The sequence below is a fragment of the Gorilla gorilla genome, chromosome 12, assembly GCF_029281585.2.
Source record: "Gorilla gorilla gorilla isolate KB3781 chromosome 12, NHGRI_mGorGor1-v2.1_pri, whole genome shotgun sequence".
In the NCBI taxonomy this organism is placed as follows: Eukaryota; Metazoa; Chordata; class Mammalia; order Primates; family Hominidae; genus Gorilla; species Gorilla gorilla.
Genome location: NC_073236.2, coordinates 132906221 through 132919069, shown reverse-complemented (window position 1 = coordinate 132919069; position 12849 = coordinate 132906221). Strand labels below are relative to the sequence as shown.

General features: G+C 48.3%; 1 protein-coding gene across 8 annotated transcripts in view; it reads left to right on the top strand.

Moving 5' to 3' along the window:
- RNF144A (ring finger protein 144A) overlaps positions 1-12849 on the top strand; it is a 535340-nt gene that overhangs the window by 99711 nt on the left and 422780 nt on the right. For all 8 annotated transcript variants that reach the window (XR_010130072.1, XR_008677175.2, XR_008677172.2 and 5 more), the window contains 2 exons: positions 3236-3443; positions 7137-7284. Coding sequence is in view for 4 of the 8 variants with exons in the window: in XM_055378728.2 (XP_055234703.1) it covers positions 3236-3443; positions 7137-7284 (356 nt within the window). In the remaining 4 variants the exon portion in view is untranslated. The remainder of the gene's footprint in view (positions 1-3235; positions 3444-7136; positions 7285-12849) is intronic.

Sequence of the window (12849 nt, the reverse complement as noted above, 5' to 3'; positions counted from 1 at the left end):
ATGCCAGCCCAGTGCCTGGCCAAGTGAATGCTGATGTCGAATGTCAACTGTGTATTGTTTTTTTTTGTTTTGTTTTTTGTTCTTTGTTTTTTTTTTTAAAGTAAAGCTCAGAGAGATTAAATAATATGATGGGTTATCCACCTGTAATCAGGCCTGACTAGAGCCGACTCCTGAAAATGTTGCCATCTCACAGCAGGATCAAACCCACCATCCCAGCCCTGCACCAGGCACCAGCCCACCGGGCAGGGTAGTAAGTGCAGGGATGAGAGGGGATGCTGGGTGCATCGTTCTCTGTCATGTACTTCTGAAAGGAAACTGTTTTGAAAGGAAAGCCACCTTTTTAAAAAGTTTCATGCATTTTTAAGCAGGGAGTTCTTAAGAGACCTGCTTCATTAATCTGCCATGAATATTCGCCTCTGGGAGAGAAGAGTTAACATTAGTTTCCTCTAGTGTGCCAAAAAGCATATTATTTGCTTTGTTTGAAAATATGTCTCATACACACACGTGTGTAGATTGGGGAGGATAATGCAGAATGTTAATAGACATCTACGCCTCAGCCTGGGGCCATGTTCACATGGTGTGACATGCCCCGGCAGCACAGGAAGGACATTTGCAGTCCGCAGTCAGAGCGGCCGTTTGTCCCTGACCTTTTCGATAGGGAATCTCTCCATGTGAGGACAGGCAGTGCCTTGTCACAGCTATGTGAGGACAAAACTAATAAGATTTAAATCGTTCCCATGGAAACCTTAGCCAGGTCTCCCCTGCGTGCTATCCTGGGGGGCCTTTTGTGATGGGGGTGCTTAATAGCATCCCCCACTGTTGAGCCAGGAGGGTGGACAGGAGGTGGTGCATGACAAATCACGTGCATGAAGAGACCGAGACCCAGCTTTGGGATGTCTGCTCCTTGCTGATGTCAGAAGCTCCTACTGCACAGGAGGGGTGGGGACAACAGTGAGACGGAAGGGTCCCTAGCAGGCAGCGCTGCCCTTCTGGATCTAGCCTCAGAGCTATACCGGGAGGAGAGCAAAGAGCGGGTGAGGATCTCTTCCTGCGCAGCGTGTTGTTTAGTGCACACAGCACTTGCACCCTCCCACAGGGCTGGGCAGACATGGGCCTCCTATCTCATCAGGGACAAAGCTGGGCTCACCCCACAGCACTCACAGAGGGCAGGCAGAGAGTTGTCGGAGGCATCGCGGGGACGGGATGGGAGCATGACCCAGGCCAGCTGCCTTTAGCCTTTGGCGTTTCCTCCTCACTGCTCAGCGTGGCGCTCAGTGCCCCAGGCCGGCGTGTGCACCCCCTCCTTGCTTTGCTGTGACTGTCAGCTCAGGGGAGCCCCAGGCATCTGCCCCCACACTTGTGACCCACAGACAACAACTGCGTTTTCTCAAAAAGCCATTTTGTCAGACCTGACAGCTAGGAACATTCTTAGAAAAGCAAATGTGGAAACTATCAACAAATAAGAGAAGAGCTAATTTTGTCCATTCATTCAGTATGAGGAGCATCCTGGGGATTTTAGATTATTGTAATGAAGATAATTAGAGTAGAGCACCTGTTCCTGACCTCCACCGTTCCTTGTTATTATCAAGTTCTTCTTAATCTTCTACCACCCCTAACATTCTGACAGTTTTGTGCTGTTGATTAATTCATGCTTAAAAAAAAAAGGCAGAGGGCAGCCAGATGAGATCAAGGGTCAGCCAGCCATGGCTAGTGGGCCAAATCCAGTCCCACCAGTGGCCTGCTGCTGTCAAGTTTTGCTAGAACATTCATTTCCAGGTCACTGTGTCTGCTTTTATGCAACAGCAAAGCCTAGTAGTTGCGACAGAAACCCAGAAACAACATGGTCCTCAGACTTAGATGATGACTATCCGACCCTCTGCAGAGGAAGTTTGCCAGCCCCTGGATTAGATGACTAGATCATTTCAAAGCTAGACCCTACACAAGATGGTTTCTGGAGAGCTGAATCTGGCTTCCCCATGTATTTGGGGAACATGGTAAACACACAGAGCCTTACACATACGTATGCGTATGCACCGTCAGGACACCCAGTGGGTGATTTGTCATTAACTTCCTGCTGGTCCCGTGGCAATGCGTGTAGGTGAAGTCCCGGTCCACGTGCGGTGCCAGCATGTTGTGGATTCCAGTGAGTCGTAATCCCGTGTGTGACACAGGCGAGCGGGAGCTGCCCGGCGGCCAGTCACAGGGCCCACACATTTGCAAGGACTTGTCATCGCCTTTCAAGTCGTCTCTGAAACTCTGTTGTCCTGACTACTTCCCAAGAAGAGCCCCGCTGAAAACTTAGAAACCAGTGGCCTACCAGAACGCCTTTGGAAATAGCCCACATTGCACTGGCCTCGGAGAGCTTTCTGGCAGAGCCTTGCTGCTCCCTGGGGTGGCCACTCATCGAGAATTCCGCATCATGCTGGACAAGAGGGAAGATGAAATGAACAACCAGTCTCCCTACAAAGGGCAGCCAATAATTTAAAGAAATGCAATTTTTGGACAAGGATGTGAAGAAATAGATATGTCAAAGTGTCTTGTTTTTAGAAATAAACTTCGTGGCTAATTCCATTAAATTGGGCTTCTTAGAAATGTGTGCTGTGATTCGGAGAGAAAATCTGGCCCTTGAAGGATTGGTTTCACTCCGTAGTTAACTCATGGCTTGGATTTGAGAAGGGGAGGCCATCTTAGGCAGGTGAACCATTTGGTTAGAAGAACAATCCAGCCATCTTCCTTCCCTCTTCCTCTCGGTCTTCTAGCAGCATTTTCCTGGTGCTGGCTATATGCCCAACATGGGGCCATCAGGGGTCCGGCTTCAGAAAGCTGTCCCCTAGGGGAGGCAGATGAGCTAGCGCCATGTGCATTGCTCAGAGAAACCAGACAGGCAGGTGGGCCAAGCTTTCCAGGATGTGGAGGCCTTTGAGCTGTGAGCTGAGTGTCAGAGGCAAGCAGGGCTGACCCAGGGCTCCAAGGGCATTCCAGGGGCAGGAGCAGCATTCCTGAGGGATGTCTGGGTGTCTGGAGGTCTATTGCATGAAGGGAGAAGTTGGGAAGAGCTACAGCGGAGGTGGAGGTGGAAGGGCGGCTTGGGCGGTGCTTCGGTTGGGGCTGGTGGTGCTGGCTGTATTACCTGGACATGTTCCTCCCTGTCCATGCACTGAGGGGCTCCTTCCTCTGAAGCCCACATGACCCTCTGGCTTAAGTTTGATTTGTCCATTTTGTCTCACTGTACCAGAGGTGCTGTTTGATCCCTGTCGGACGTGGTGCCCGGCGTCCACCTGCCAAGCTGTGTGTCAGCTCCAGGACGTGGGGCTGCAGACCCCCCAGCCAGTGCAGTGCAAAGCCTGCCGTATGGAATTCTGCTCCACCTGCAAAGCCAGCTGGCACCCTGGCCAGGGCTGCCCGGAGACCATGCCGATCACCTTCCTCCCCGGGGAGACCAGGTACCCTTTGTACACAAGCTGCCACCAAAGGCATGGCTGTGGGCCAGGAGAAGCAGGCATGCTTTCTTCCTAAAAGTGCTGTTACAGTGTAAGTGGCTGTGGCTCAGTCAACCCTAACACACACTGTACCTCTTGAGCCTCAGTCAAGCCTGTCATTATTTGTATGTCTATTTATTTTTGAGAACTGACTATGTACCAGGCACTGTGTGAGGCCCTGGAAATAGAAAGGTGTATGAGAACCACACTTAACACTGCTTGGCTGGAATGACAAATGCATGCGTGGTTTGTTACTTTTAAGGGTTGCAAGTCCTGCAGTACCTGAAGTTTCTGCAAGACTTCACTGTGTTGAAGGTGATCTGAAATGGGGGTACAGGAACAAGAACAGGAGTAGGGTGCACTGGTCATAAATACTGTCTGGAGGGGGATGGGGAGACCATCCCTGGTGGCGGCCTCCCCTGCAGCCATAGTCGGGCTGTTTGCCCAGGAGAATGCTGCCACACCGTGCTCTGTACTTTGACATTTCACAGGTTGATGCATAGGAAATTGATCATATCCAGATCTTTTTCTCCTACAAAATCTACAAGGTCAGGTGGTTCTGCTGGACGCTTGCCCGTGTTCCTGTTGAGTCCAGGATCCTCATAGAGGAGCTGCCACTCTACCCACCACCCTCCCCAGGGTGTGCTCACCAGCTGCTCCCTGTGCACCCCTCTTCCCATTCCACTGTCCCCAGCTCCTGTTCCTTTCCATGTGACCCCTGTGCCCTGTTCTAGCCCCAGACCCTCTCAGGGTCCCTGCCACACACCCCTGGTCTCCTTCCGGGCGAACCTCTCTTCCTGTGTCTGGAGTGCCCTGCTCCACCCTCCTCCTTTCCCTGGGGGCTCCTGCCACACTTCAGGTGGGGATCACATCCCTTTGTCAAGCTTCCCGGTTCCCAGGACAGGGTTGGGGCCTCCACCCTCTGTGTTCCCCCTGAGATTGTCTGCATTGATTACAACCCTGGACATATTGGATTTGAGTTCTTGCGTTGACAAGGCCGATTCTGCCATCAGGATGAGCTCCTGACACACAGGGCCTGGGCCTTTCTGAGCAGCCTGCATCAGGCAGGCAGCTGCAAGCACGAACCACTTGTGCTTATACTTCACTTGTACTTGGCATCTTAGAGGCTTCAAAACTTGAGATGGAGGCTGGTGAGTGTTTGGAGCCTGATGACTTAGTTTTCTTTATCTGTGACATTCTAGTCTCATTTAAATTATTGTCCAAAGATGATCTAAATCAAAATTCAGAAATCTCATTTTGTGGAAATTTTAAATCAGAAGATGTCACATATAAACCAGAATTTCTGGCTTCTCTGGGAAATCCGAATCCTGAGCCTCTCCGAGGCTGCCTCCCCGTGCTGGCAGCCAGTGTAGCAGAGCCCCAGCTCTTGCTGGAGGCGCCTCCTGGGCCAAAGCCCCACAGTCCTCACTACTCCTTGTCCCCTGGAACTGAGACTGCCTGTCAGCTGCCATTTATAACTGAGAAGACACTAAGCTATTTTTTGTATTGGAGGGTTTTTTGTTGTTGTTGTTGTTGTTGTTGTTTTTGGTTAAATTTTCTCCTCAACCATGTTTTTATCCAGCCCCTGACCACTTCACTCATTAGCATCACCTGCGCACCCCTTCAAGCTGCTGGGCCTTGGACAGTGATTAAACTGTCCAAACTCTTCTCTGCTTTTATAATTTGAGTTTACAGTAAATGTTATTAGTAATAATTTTAAATCCAATTCAGATACTAAGAAATATTTGAAAACCATTGTCTATTCCATGCAAAATTTTATGCATAGCGCAGTACACCAGAACTTGCATATTTTAACTGTTTTCATTTTGAAATGTCTCCCCAGGAGACACTGTACATGCTGTTTCTGCCGTTTCTTTCAAAATCAGCTTGTGAGTCACATGAGAAAATTGGTTTCTTAGCTTTAAGGTCACACCTGGCTTTCAAACCAAAACAATGTTATCTAACCTAAAACCCAACCTTGACCACCAGATCCGGTGTCTCATGACTTCCAGCTTTTTGCAAAATCAAAGTCATTCTCAGAAGGAGGCCAGGGCTAAGGTTTGCTCGGAGCTGACTCTGTGCTGGATCCCTCTGGAGACATTTGCACATATGCTATCTCGTTTGCTCCTTGCAACAACCTTAGTTCATTCTTTATCACATTCTGCGTGACCAGGTTGGTCTGCAGTTTGCTTTTAAATTGGAAGCATTTGAGCTAGTGACAGTTGTGTTATCTTTCAGTAACAGTTGTTAATAATAACTACTGTTTATTGAGTGCCTGGTACTTATGTGCTGGCTTCTGTGCTTAACATGTGCAACCTCTGTAATCCTCAGAATAGTCTGTAGAGATCAATGCTATTAGCCTTATTCATCTGTTTTGCAGATGAGACACATAACACATAAATCGCACAGCTAGGATCTGTCTGTCTCAAGACTCTGTGCTCCTAATTAGGAGGACATACTGCTTCTCTCATTATTTCTTACTCTGTTGCCTTCTACTAATGGACCAAACAGTCACGTTCAGTTGGAATGTGCACCCCAAGTGGAGGATTGTTCACTGCCAATCATCAGACAGCTCATACTAAAGTGAAACTACATTTAATGCTCATATTGACTGGAAGCTTGTGAGAGATCCTTCAGCCAGAATGCACTCAAAATGCCAGAATTTGCTCAACTGCCGTGAATATATACCCATAAATGTGTTAAATTCTGAAAAAGCTGCTCCAAGAAGGAGGGATGCATTTTCTCCTGCTGATGTTTGTTTGATTTAGTGAGTTCCAACAATATAGCAAATGGACCCCCATAATCAGTGATAACTCCTCTTAACAGTTTATCATTTATTCCTTCAGATGCTTTTATGAATATTCTTATCCATCTTTTAAAAATTAACAGCATGGGGTGAGTCATACCTAATGTCTGTGTTATCTTTCTTTAGCAACATTGAACTACTGCTACCCTTTATCAAGCACTTCATAAAAGCTGCATCCTGCACTGTGCTCTTGTCACACGGAATCTTTTCTCACGGTCACACTGATGAGAAAACTAGGGCTTGGAGGGTTGCTCCACAGCTAGTTTGTAGCAGACCCAGCCCTGACCTCAGCTTAAAGCTTAAAGCCCTTCTTGCTAACCCTGCAGACCTAGCCAACTTCTGAGGAAAACAATTCTGTAAGAAGAGCCAGGTGGATCTATCCCAAGTAAACAGTGTGTGTTTATGTGTGTGTATTTGCAACATTTATTTATTTTTCTTGTAACAGCAAAGTACATAAAATTTATATCAACCCTTTGGAAAGTAGACAGCTCTGTGAATAAGGACACAATATTTGACCTTAACACTATTATTCAGATATCTCCGTTATAATAAGCCTTTCGCTGTATTTTCTTCTGTTTGTATACATATATCTCTAAATTTATATATGTGTTGATGTTGCTGTAATTTTTAAAAAATTTTTCCTAACTCAAAGTGGCTGATTCACAGTGTTCTGGTTAATTTTTTTTTCTGGAGTTTCTGTTTCTTTGTTTTTTGGTTTTTGTTTTGTTTTTTCATTTAATACCAAGAAAACTCAGTCTATGAAGTGGAGCCGATGCTTCCAGCATAGCCAGTGCTCCTGGGTCTCCCGTGGGATCCGTTTGCGCAGAGTCCTCATGGCGTTTCTCCCACAGTGCTGCTTTCAAAATGGAAGAAGATGACGCGCCCATCAAGCGCTGCCCCAAGTGCAAAGTCTACATCGAGCGAGACGAAGGCTGCGCGCAGATGATGTGCAAGAATTGCAAGCACGCCTTCTGCTGGTACTGCCTGGAGTCTCTGGACGTGAGTACAGCCTTCAGCTTCACCTTGTGGCATTTAGCTTTGAGGTTTAGATTTGGAATGAGAAAAATAGACCAGCTGTTTCCTAAAGAGCTTGGTGCCTACTCCTGTGTAACAGTGAAGCAACACCGTTTGGTGTTTCTCCTGGGTTTGTGAAAACATTAACTCATGAGCGCCATGGGGACAGAAGCCTTTGTGACTCGTATAGTCCTGGGGTCTAAACACTTCATGCAGGTTCAGGATCCAGCCTGGGATTTAAAGAGGTTTTAGCATCTTAGGTTTTGTCTAAGCGGAGACTGTCATTGTCAGTTTGGGCTGCTGTGACATAATATCACAGATAAGGCAGGTTAAATGATAGACATTTATTCCTCATGGTTCTGGGGGCTGGAAATCCAAAATCAGGGTACACCAGATTTGGCTCCGGGGTTCCTGATCAGGACTCCTTCCTGGTGTTCAGGATAGTGAGGACAGATAGAAGCGGGGGCTGGGGGGCTGTTGGGCTTGGGGCCAGTCTTAAGACTTCATTGACACTCACGTCATCTACGGGGCGAGAAAACGTGCAAGCCCTTTGCTCTCTGGCAGAATGGAAGTTCTGGTCTCATACGGCAGCCTTCTCCTTAGTATGCTCTGCTTCAGTGTTTCTCAAACACACCCTACTGTGTATGCCTGCAAGAGCCATGTCCCTGACGGGAGGGCACAACCTCCCAGGCCCACACTTCTCTGGAGCTTTGAGGCCTGATGCACAGGTTGCTGCTATTTAGCTTCTCATTCTCCTTCCTTGCCCATATTAGGGCGTGGGCATCTTGCCAAAATGATGAAGCTATGATTTTAGTTTTAGAACAATTTATTGATGCATACTTTTTTAAGAACTATAATTAGGCCGGCCTCAGTGGCTCACGCCTATATTCCCAGCACTTTGGGAGGCCGAGGTGGTCAGATTACCTGCGGTCAGGAGTTCAAGACCAGCCTGGGCAACATGGTGAAACCCTGTCTCTACTAAAAATACAAATTATCCAGTCATGGTGGCATGCACCTGTAGTCCCAGCTACATGGGAGACTGAGGCACAAGAATTGCTTGAACCAGGGAGGCACAGGTTGCAGTGAGCTGAGATGGCACCCCTGCACTCCAGCCTGGGCAACAGAGTGAGGCTCCATCTCAAAAAATAAAAATAAATAAATAAATAAAACTATAATTAAATAGCAGGCCTACTTATCTGTTGAAACCATTGTAGCTAGGACAGTCCAAGCAATCAAGTCGTGTTTCATGAAGGGATATATTTATGTCTGTTCTGCACAGCAAGGATGAATGTATCCAGTCCATCCAATAATAGTATTAAGCCATTCAGGTCTCATTCAAATAAAGCGGGGGGCGGGGCAGGGCGGACAGTCAGAGCAAGTCCATGCTTCCCATGTTAGCATTCATCTGTCCAGAGACTGTTCTTTCTTATGAGTGTTTCTGGGCAAGCATTCATACCATGGGGCTATCTCAGAGCAGTTCAGCTTGGCACACAATGGCTGAGATGGGTCACCTCAGGCCTCCAAGGTGAAGGAGAAGTGGTTCAGACCAATGGGCAAAGTGGAATGAAGCACAGGCTGAGAGATTTGTCTAGAAGAAAATGAGTGTCTCTTTTAGATGGACTATTACATATGGTAACAGGTCTGTAATATAAAGGCTACCTTAAAAAATTAGATTGCTTCTTTTGGAATTGTTCCTTTGAAAGGCCTGTTGTCTCTTTATGAACTTTAAATTACTAAATTAATAGTAGAACGTGATGCAGCTGACCACATCTGGGTAAAATATCACCATCTTCTATCCTGAGGCTTCATTTTTACTTCCTAGGCAAGTTTAATGAATCAGCGTGGCAAGATGAATTTTCTTTAGCTCAGGTCCCCAAGGGGATTTGTGGAGTGGCATCTGAAGTCTTACCAAGTTTTTTAGGGCCTTCAAGGTCTTATTTATTTATTTTTGTATTTTGCTGTATTCCAGTTTTTTTTTTTTTTTGGAAAACTGATCATTGAGTTATGATATAATATCTAATATCTGGCCTGCAATTTATTACTCTTTGTAACTTTCCATAAAGAAGGAAGAAAGTGAAAAGTCAGTTTTCCTACACCTTGTCACAGAGCCCCATGCGGATCATTTGGGGGCTGCATTAGAAATGGACTGACAGAAGTTTGGTTTCCCCAGGCTGCTTGGACCAAGTGACAGGGACTAGGAGGGAAGCTGCTGTTTTTCTCCTTCCAGCACAGAAGTGTGTCTTGTCTGCTCTAGTCCCTGAGGAAGGCCCTCCCTGTCCAGCTCCACCCTAAAGCAGGTTCCGCCCCTTGCTAATGGAGAGGAACCAGGCTGCACTTTTCCTCCATCAGAGACATCATCCTCATGGCCGTGCAGAGTTTCCTATGTTTTCTTTGTACATGAAGAAAAATGACCCTGTGGCCAGAGGAAGCGGATGTGAAGGAGAGGGAGTCTACTGTTGGAGCCCTTTACCAAAGACATTAACAGTGATTTAGGACAAGCACATAAATGCACGGCCTGAATCCAGCCAAGAGCACTCAGAGGAGAGAGGAGGGCTTGCCACGGAGCTTTTCTCTCCTGTTTCCCCCAAGCGTGCTTTCTGGCACATACAGACATCCAGGAGTTATGAATATTTCAGACCGCCTCCTCCCCATCGTGGTCCTTGCTGCCTCTCCTCCCCTGCTTCCCTCTCCTCATCTGCCCCTGGCCGAGCCCATCTCCCCTTGAATCCTCACTGCTTCTCAGCTATCAGTGCTGGCCCAACATTTGCTATTTACTGTAAAAAGGGACATGTGCAGTTTCTTTCTTTTACGTATGTTTTGGCAGTAGATAGTTAATGTTTATTGAGGTAATTGTTCCAGATCAGCATTATACAATTTGCTCTGGATACCTGCTTCCCTTAACACACAGTATTTCTGTGAGTCGGAATGAGGAAGGCCAGAGAGGTTTATCTTTCTCAAACTAGTGAGGAAGGGAATCAGCCATCAGTCCCTGATCTTTCAAACTCTAAAAACCACATCTTTGTGTTAGATCAGGCTGTGTCAAGGCAGAGTTCCAGTGGACATTTTAAAGCTGAAGGTGCTAGAATTGCCCTGGGGCATTTGCTCTTTCACCAACCCTCTCCCTGATTGCAGCTTCCCGGAGCATGCACCATTGTTTCGTCCCACCCCGGAGTTTAATGGAACTTCTCTGAACAATAGGAGGAAAGTATTCCCTATCACAGAAATAGATCTGTGTTCCTGCAGCTGCTGGGATTGTTATGCCTCAGGGCTTCATCAATAAACTAAAAATCACAAGTCAATCATTTCTATATTGTGAAACCATATTTGAGTGCTTTTATCAGGGGATAAGAAAAGTGCTTTTTAAAAAAACATTCATTTTGTACATGAAATCTGGCTGCGTGTCAGCAACTCCACTCCGTTGGACCCCATGCGGGTCTGGTGAGATGAGGGCGGGGGGGCGGGGTGGGGGGTGAAGTTCTTGACCTTGAGGAGCTTGTCATCTCCCTGACGAGCCCCATAAGGCACGATCCAGACACATTGCTATGAAGGAGGCTGCATGGCTAAGGGTGTAAAGTCCCTGGCGGCCCCAAGGAGGAGTCAGGAGGTTACTGGGTCTGGGGGCCTGGGGGTAGCTGAGGACTTGAAGGCTGAGTGAGTTTGTTCACCAGAGAGGACAGAATGTGCTGAGCCGGGTTACTACCAAAGACCTGGGCACGATGAAAGAGGATGTGAACTCATACGTGGCCTGGCCAGAGATGCTGGAAAGACAAGGTGCGGCCCAGACGACGGCCCCTGTGTACCAGATCAGGGGCCTGGCCCCCAGCAGAGGCCTGTGCTTCCCAAGGATAGGATGGATCAGAATCACTTAGGGAGCCTGAGGACTGGGCCCTGCCTCAGACCTCGGAGTCAGTATCTTCAGCTTCCAAAAGCTGTCCAGGTGACTCGGATGTGCAGCCAGGCTTGTCCAGGTCTGCTCGCAGAGATCAGTAACCACTTCTCAACTGGGTAGTACACAGGATTTGATTTGCATTTCAGAAGACAAATTCAAAAACGTTTAAAGAGCCTGCAGTGCGAGACAGTGTGAGAGGCAGTCTGGAAAATGGAGACACACAAATGGAGAATGAGCTCATCTCAGTGGTGTGTACATTAATATCAGCGCAAAGGAAATTTCGGTTAAGAGTTCAAGGAGGAGAGAGCTCGCAGTGGTGGAGGTGGACAGAAATAGCTTTGTAGAGGAGAAAGGTGTGGCCAGAAGTGGCTTTGTGTTTGCCTGCTCCTCCCCTTCCTCTCACAGATGGAGCATCTGGGCACAGAAGCGAGGCGCACAGTGGTAGCTGGGACTCCAGCCCCAGCCAAATCCTCTTGCTACTGCACCTGTAACAGCCAGGATTTGATGGCCCTCCATTCACTGTGCATTCAGACACCAGGAGGCTTGACCCCAAAAATGAGGAAACTCAAGGCTGGTGTCCTCCCCACAAGGAGAGGAAGTCTGGCTGCAGCCCCCAAACTATCTTACCAGAGTTGATTGAAAGGAGCAGAAGGCCATGACCCCTGTCCTGCTCCTCCTGGTTTTCGGAAGAGTGACTTCCTGTTTCCTCAGGCGCATTGGGCCCTGTGTTTATTTGTTCTTTTCTGAAAAAGCAGCTGTCTGTTTACAGCCTCCTTTAAATGAATCAACAGGCTTGCCCCTCCGTGGCACCATGTGCCTCATCATTTCCTTCATTGATCAGGATTGAAAACGGCGCCTCCTGGTCCTGGAGGCATAGAGGGCTCGGTATAGAAATGCCATTCCCCTCACGCCAGTGGGTAGTCATTGAGATCTGGGTGCCAAGCGCTGAGCTGGGGAACACACTTAGAGAGACAAACATGTGTGAGGGTCCCAGCTCCAGGAGATGGAGGTGGGGTGGAGAACGCCTGGAGCGAGGCGTCCACAGGTGTGCCTGGAGTGCAGAGAACTGCTGCCCACTCAGGATAGTCTGAGAAGATGCAGACAGAAAGTGCTCCCCGGGCTGGATCTTGAATCATGAGGAAAATAAAGTGGCCTGAGCGGAGAGGAAGCACTTTGTAGGTGAGAAGCCCGACCTGATGGAGGGGGATGGGTCAGCAACAAAGAAAATCATCCAATCCCAGGAATAGCCCTGTCACTGCAACAGGAAGATGCCAGGGCAGAGGGACTCTGGTGGAGTCACACACAGCCGGGGCCAGCAGGAGCTCTTTGGAGCAGCAGTGACCTGCGTGTTCAGTAGCCCTGTGTCCCTATGAGATCCCTTCTTTCCCACAAGCTCAGAAGCCAGCCACTGTGCAGGGGAGGCCCTTCTTTGGGCTGGGCCTGAAGTCTGGTCCAAAGCTCCCTCTAGAGCCCGAGGCTGTGCTGTCCAGGGCTGCTGGGTGATGAAGGGAGGCCCTGGGGAGGAGCGGCCTGGGCCTCCAGTGGCTGTGGCCAGGTGTTCCCGGATGCGTGCCCTCCCCTGTGTCACCTCCCTCATGTCTCCACTTATCATGAGCATAGGAGAAGAAATGCATCAATGGCCGTGATACTCACCGAACTGA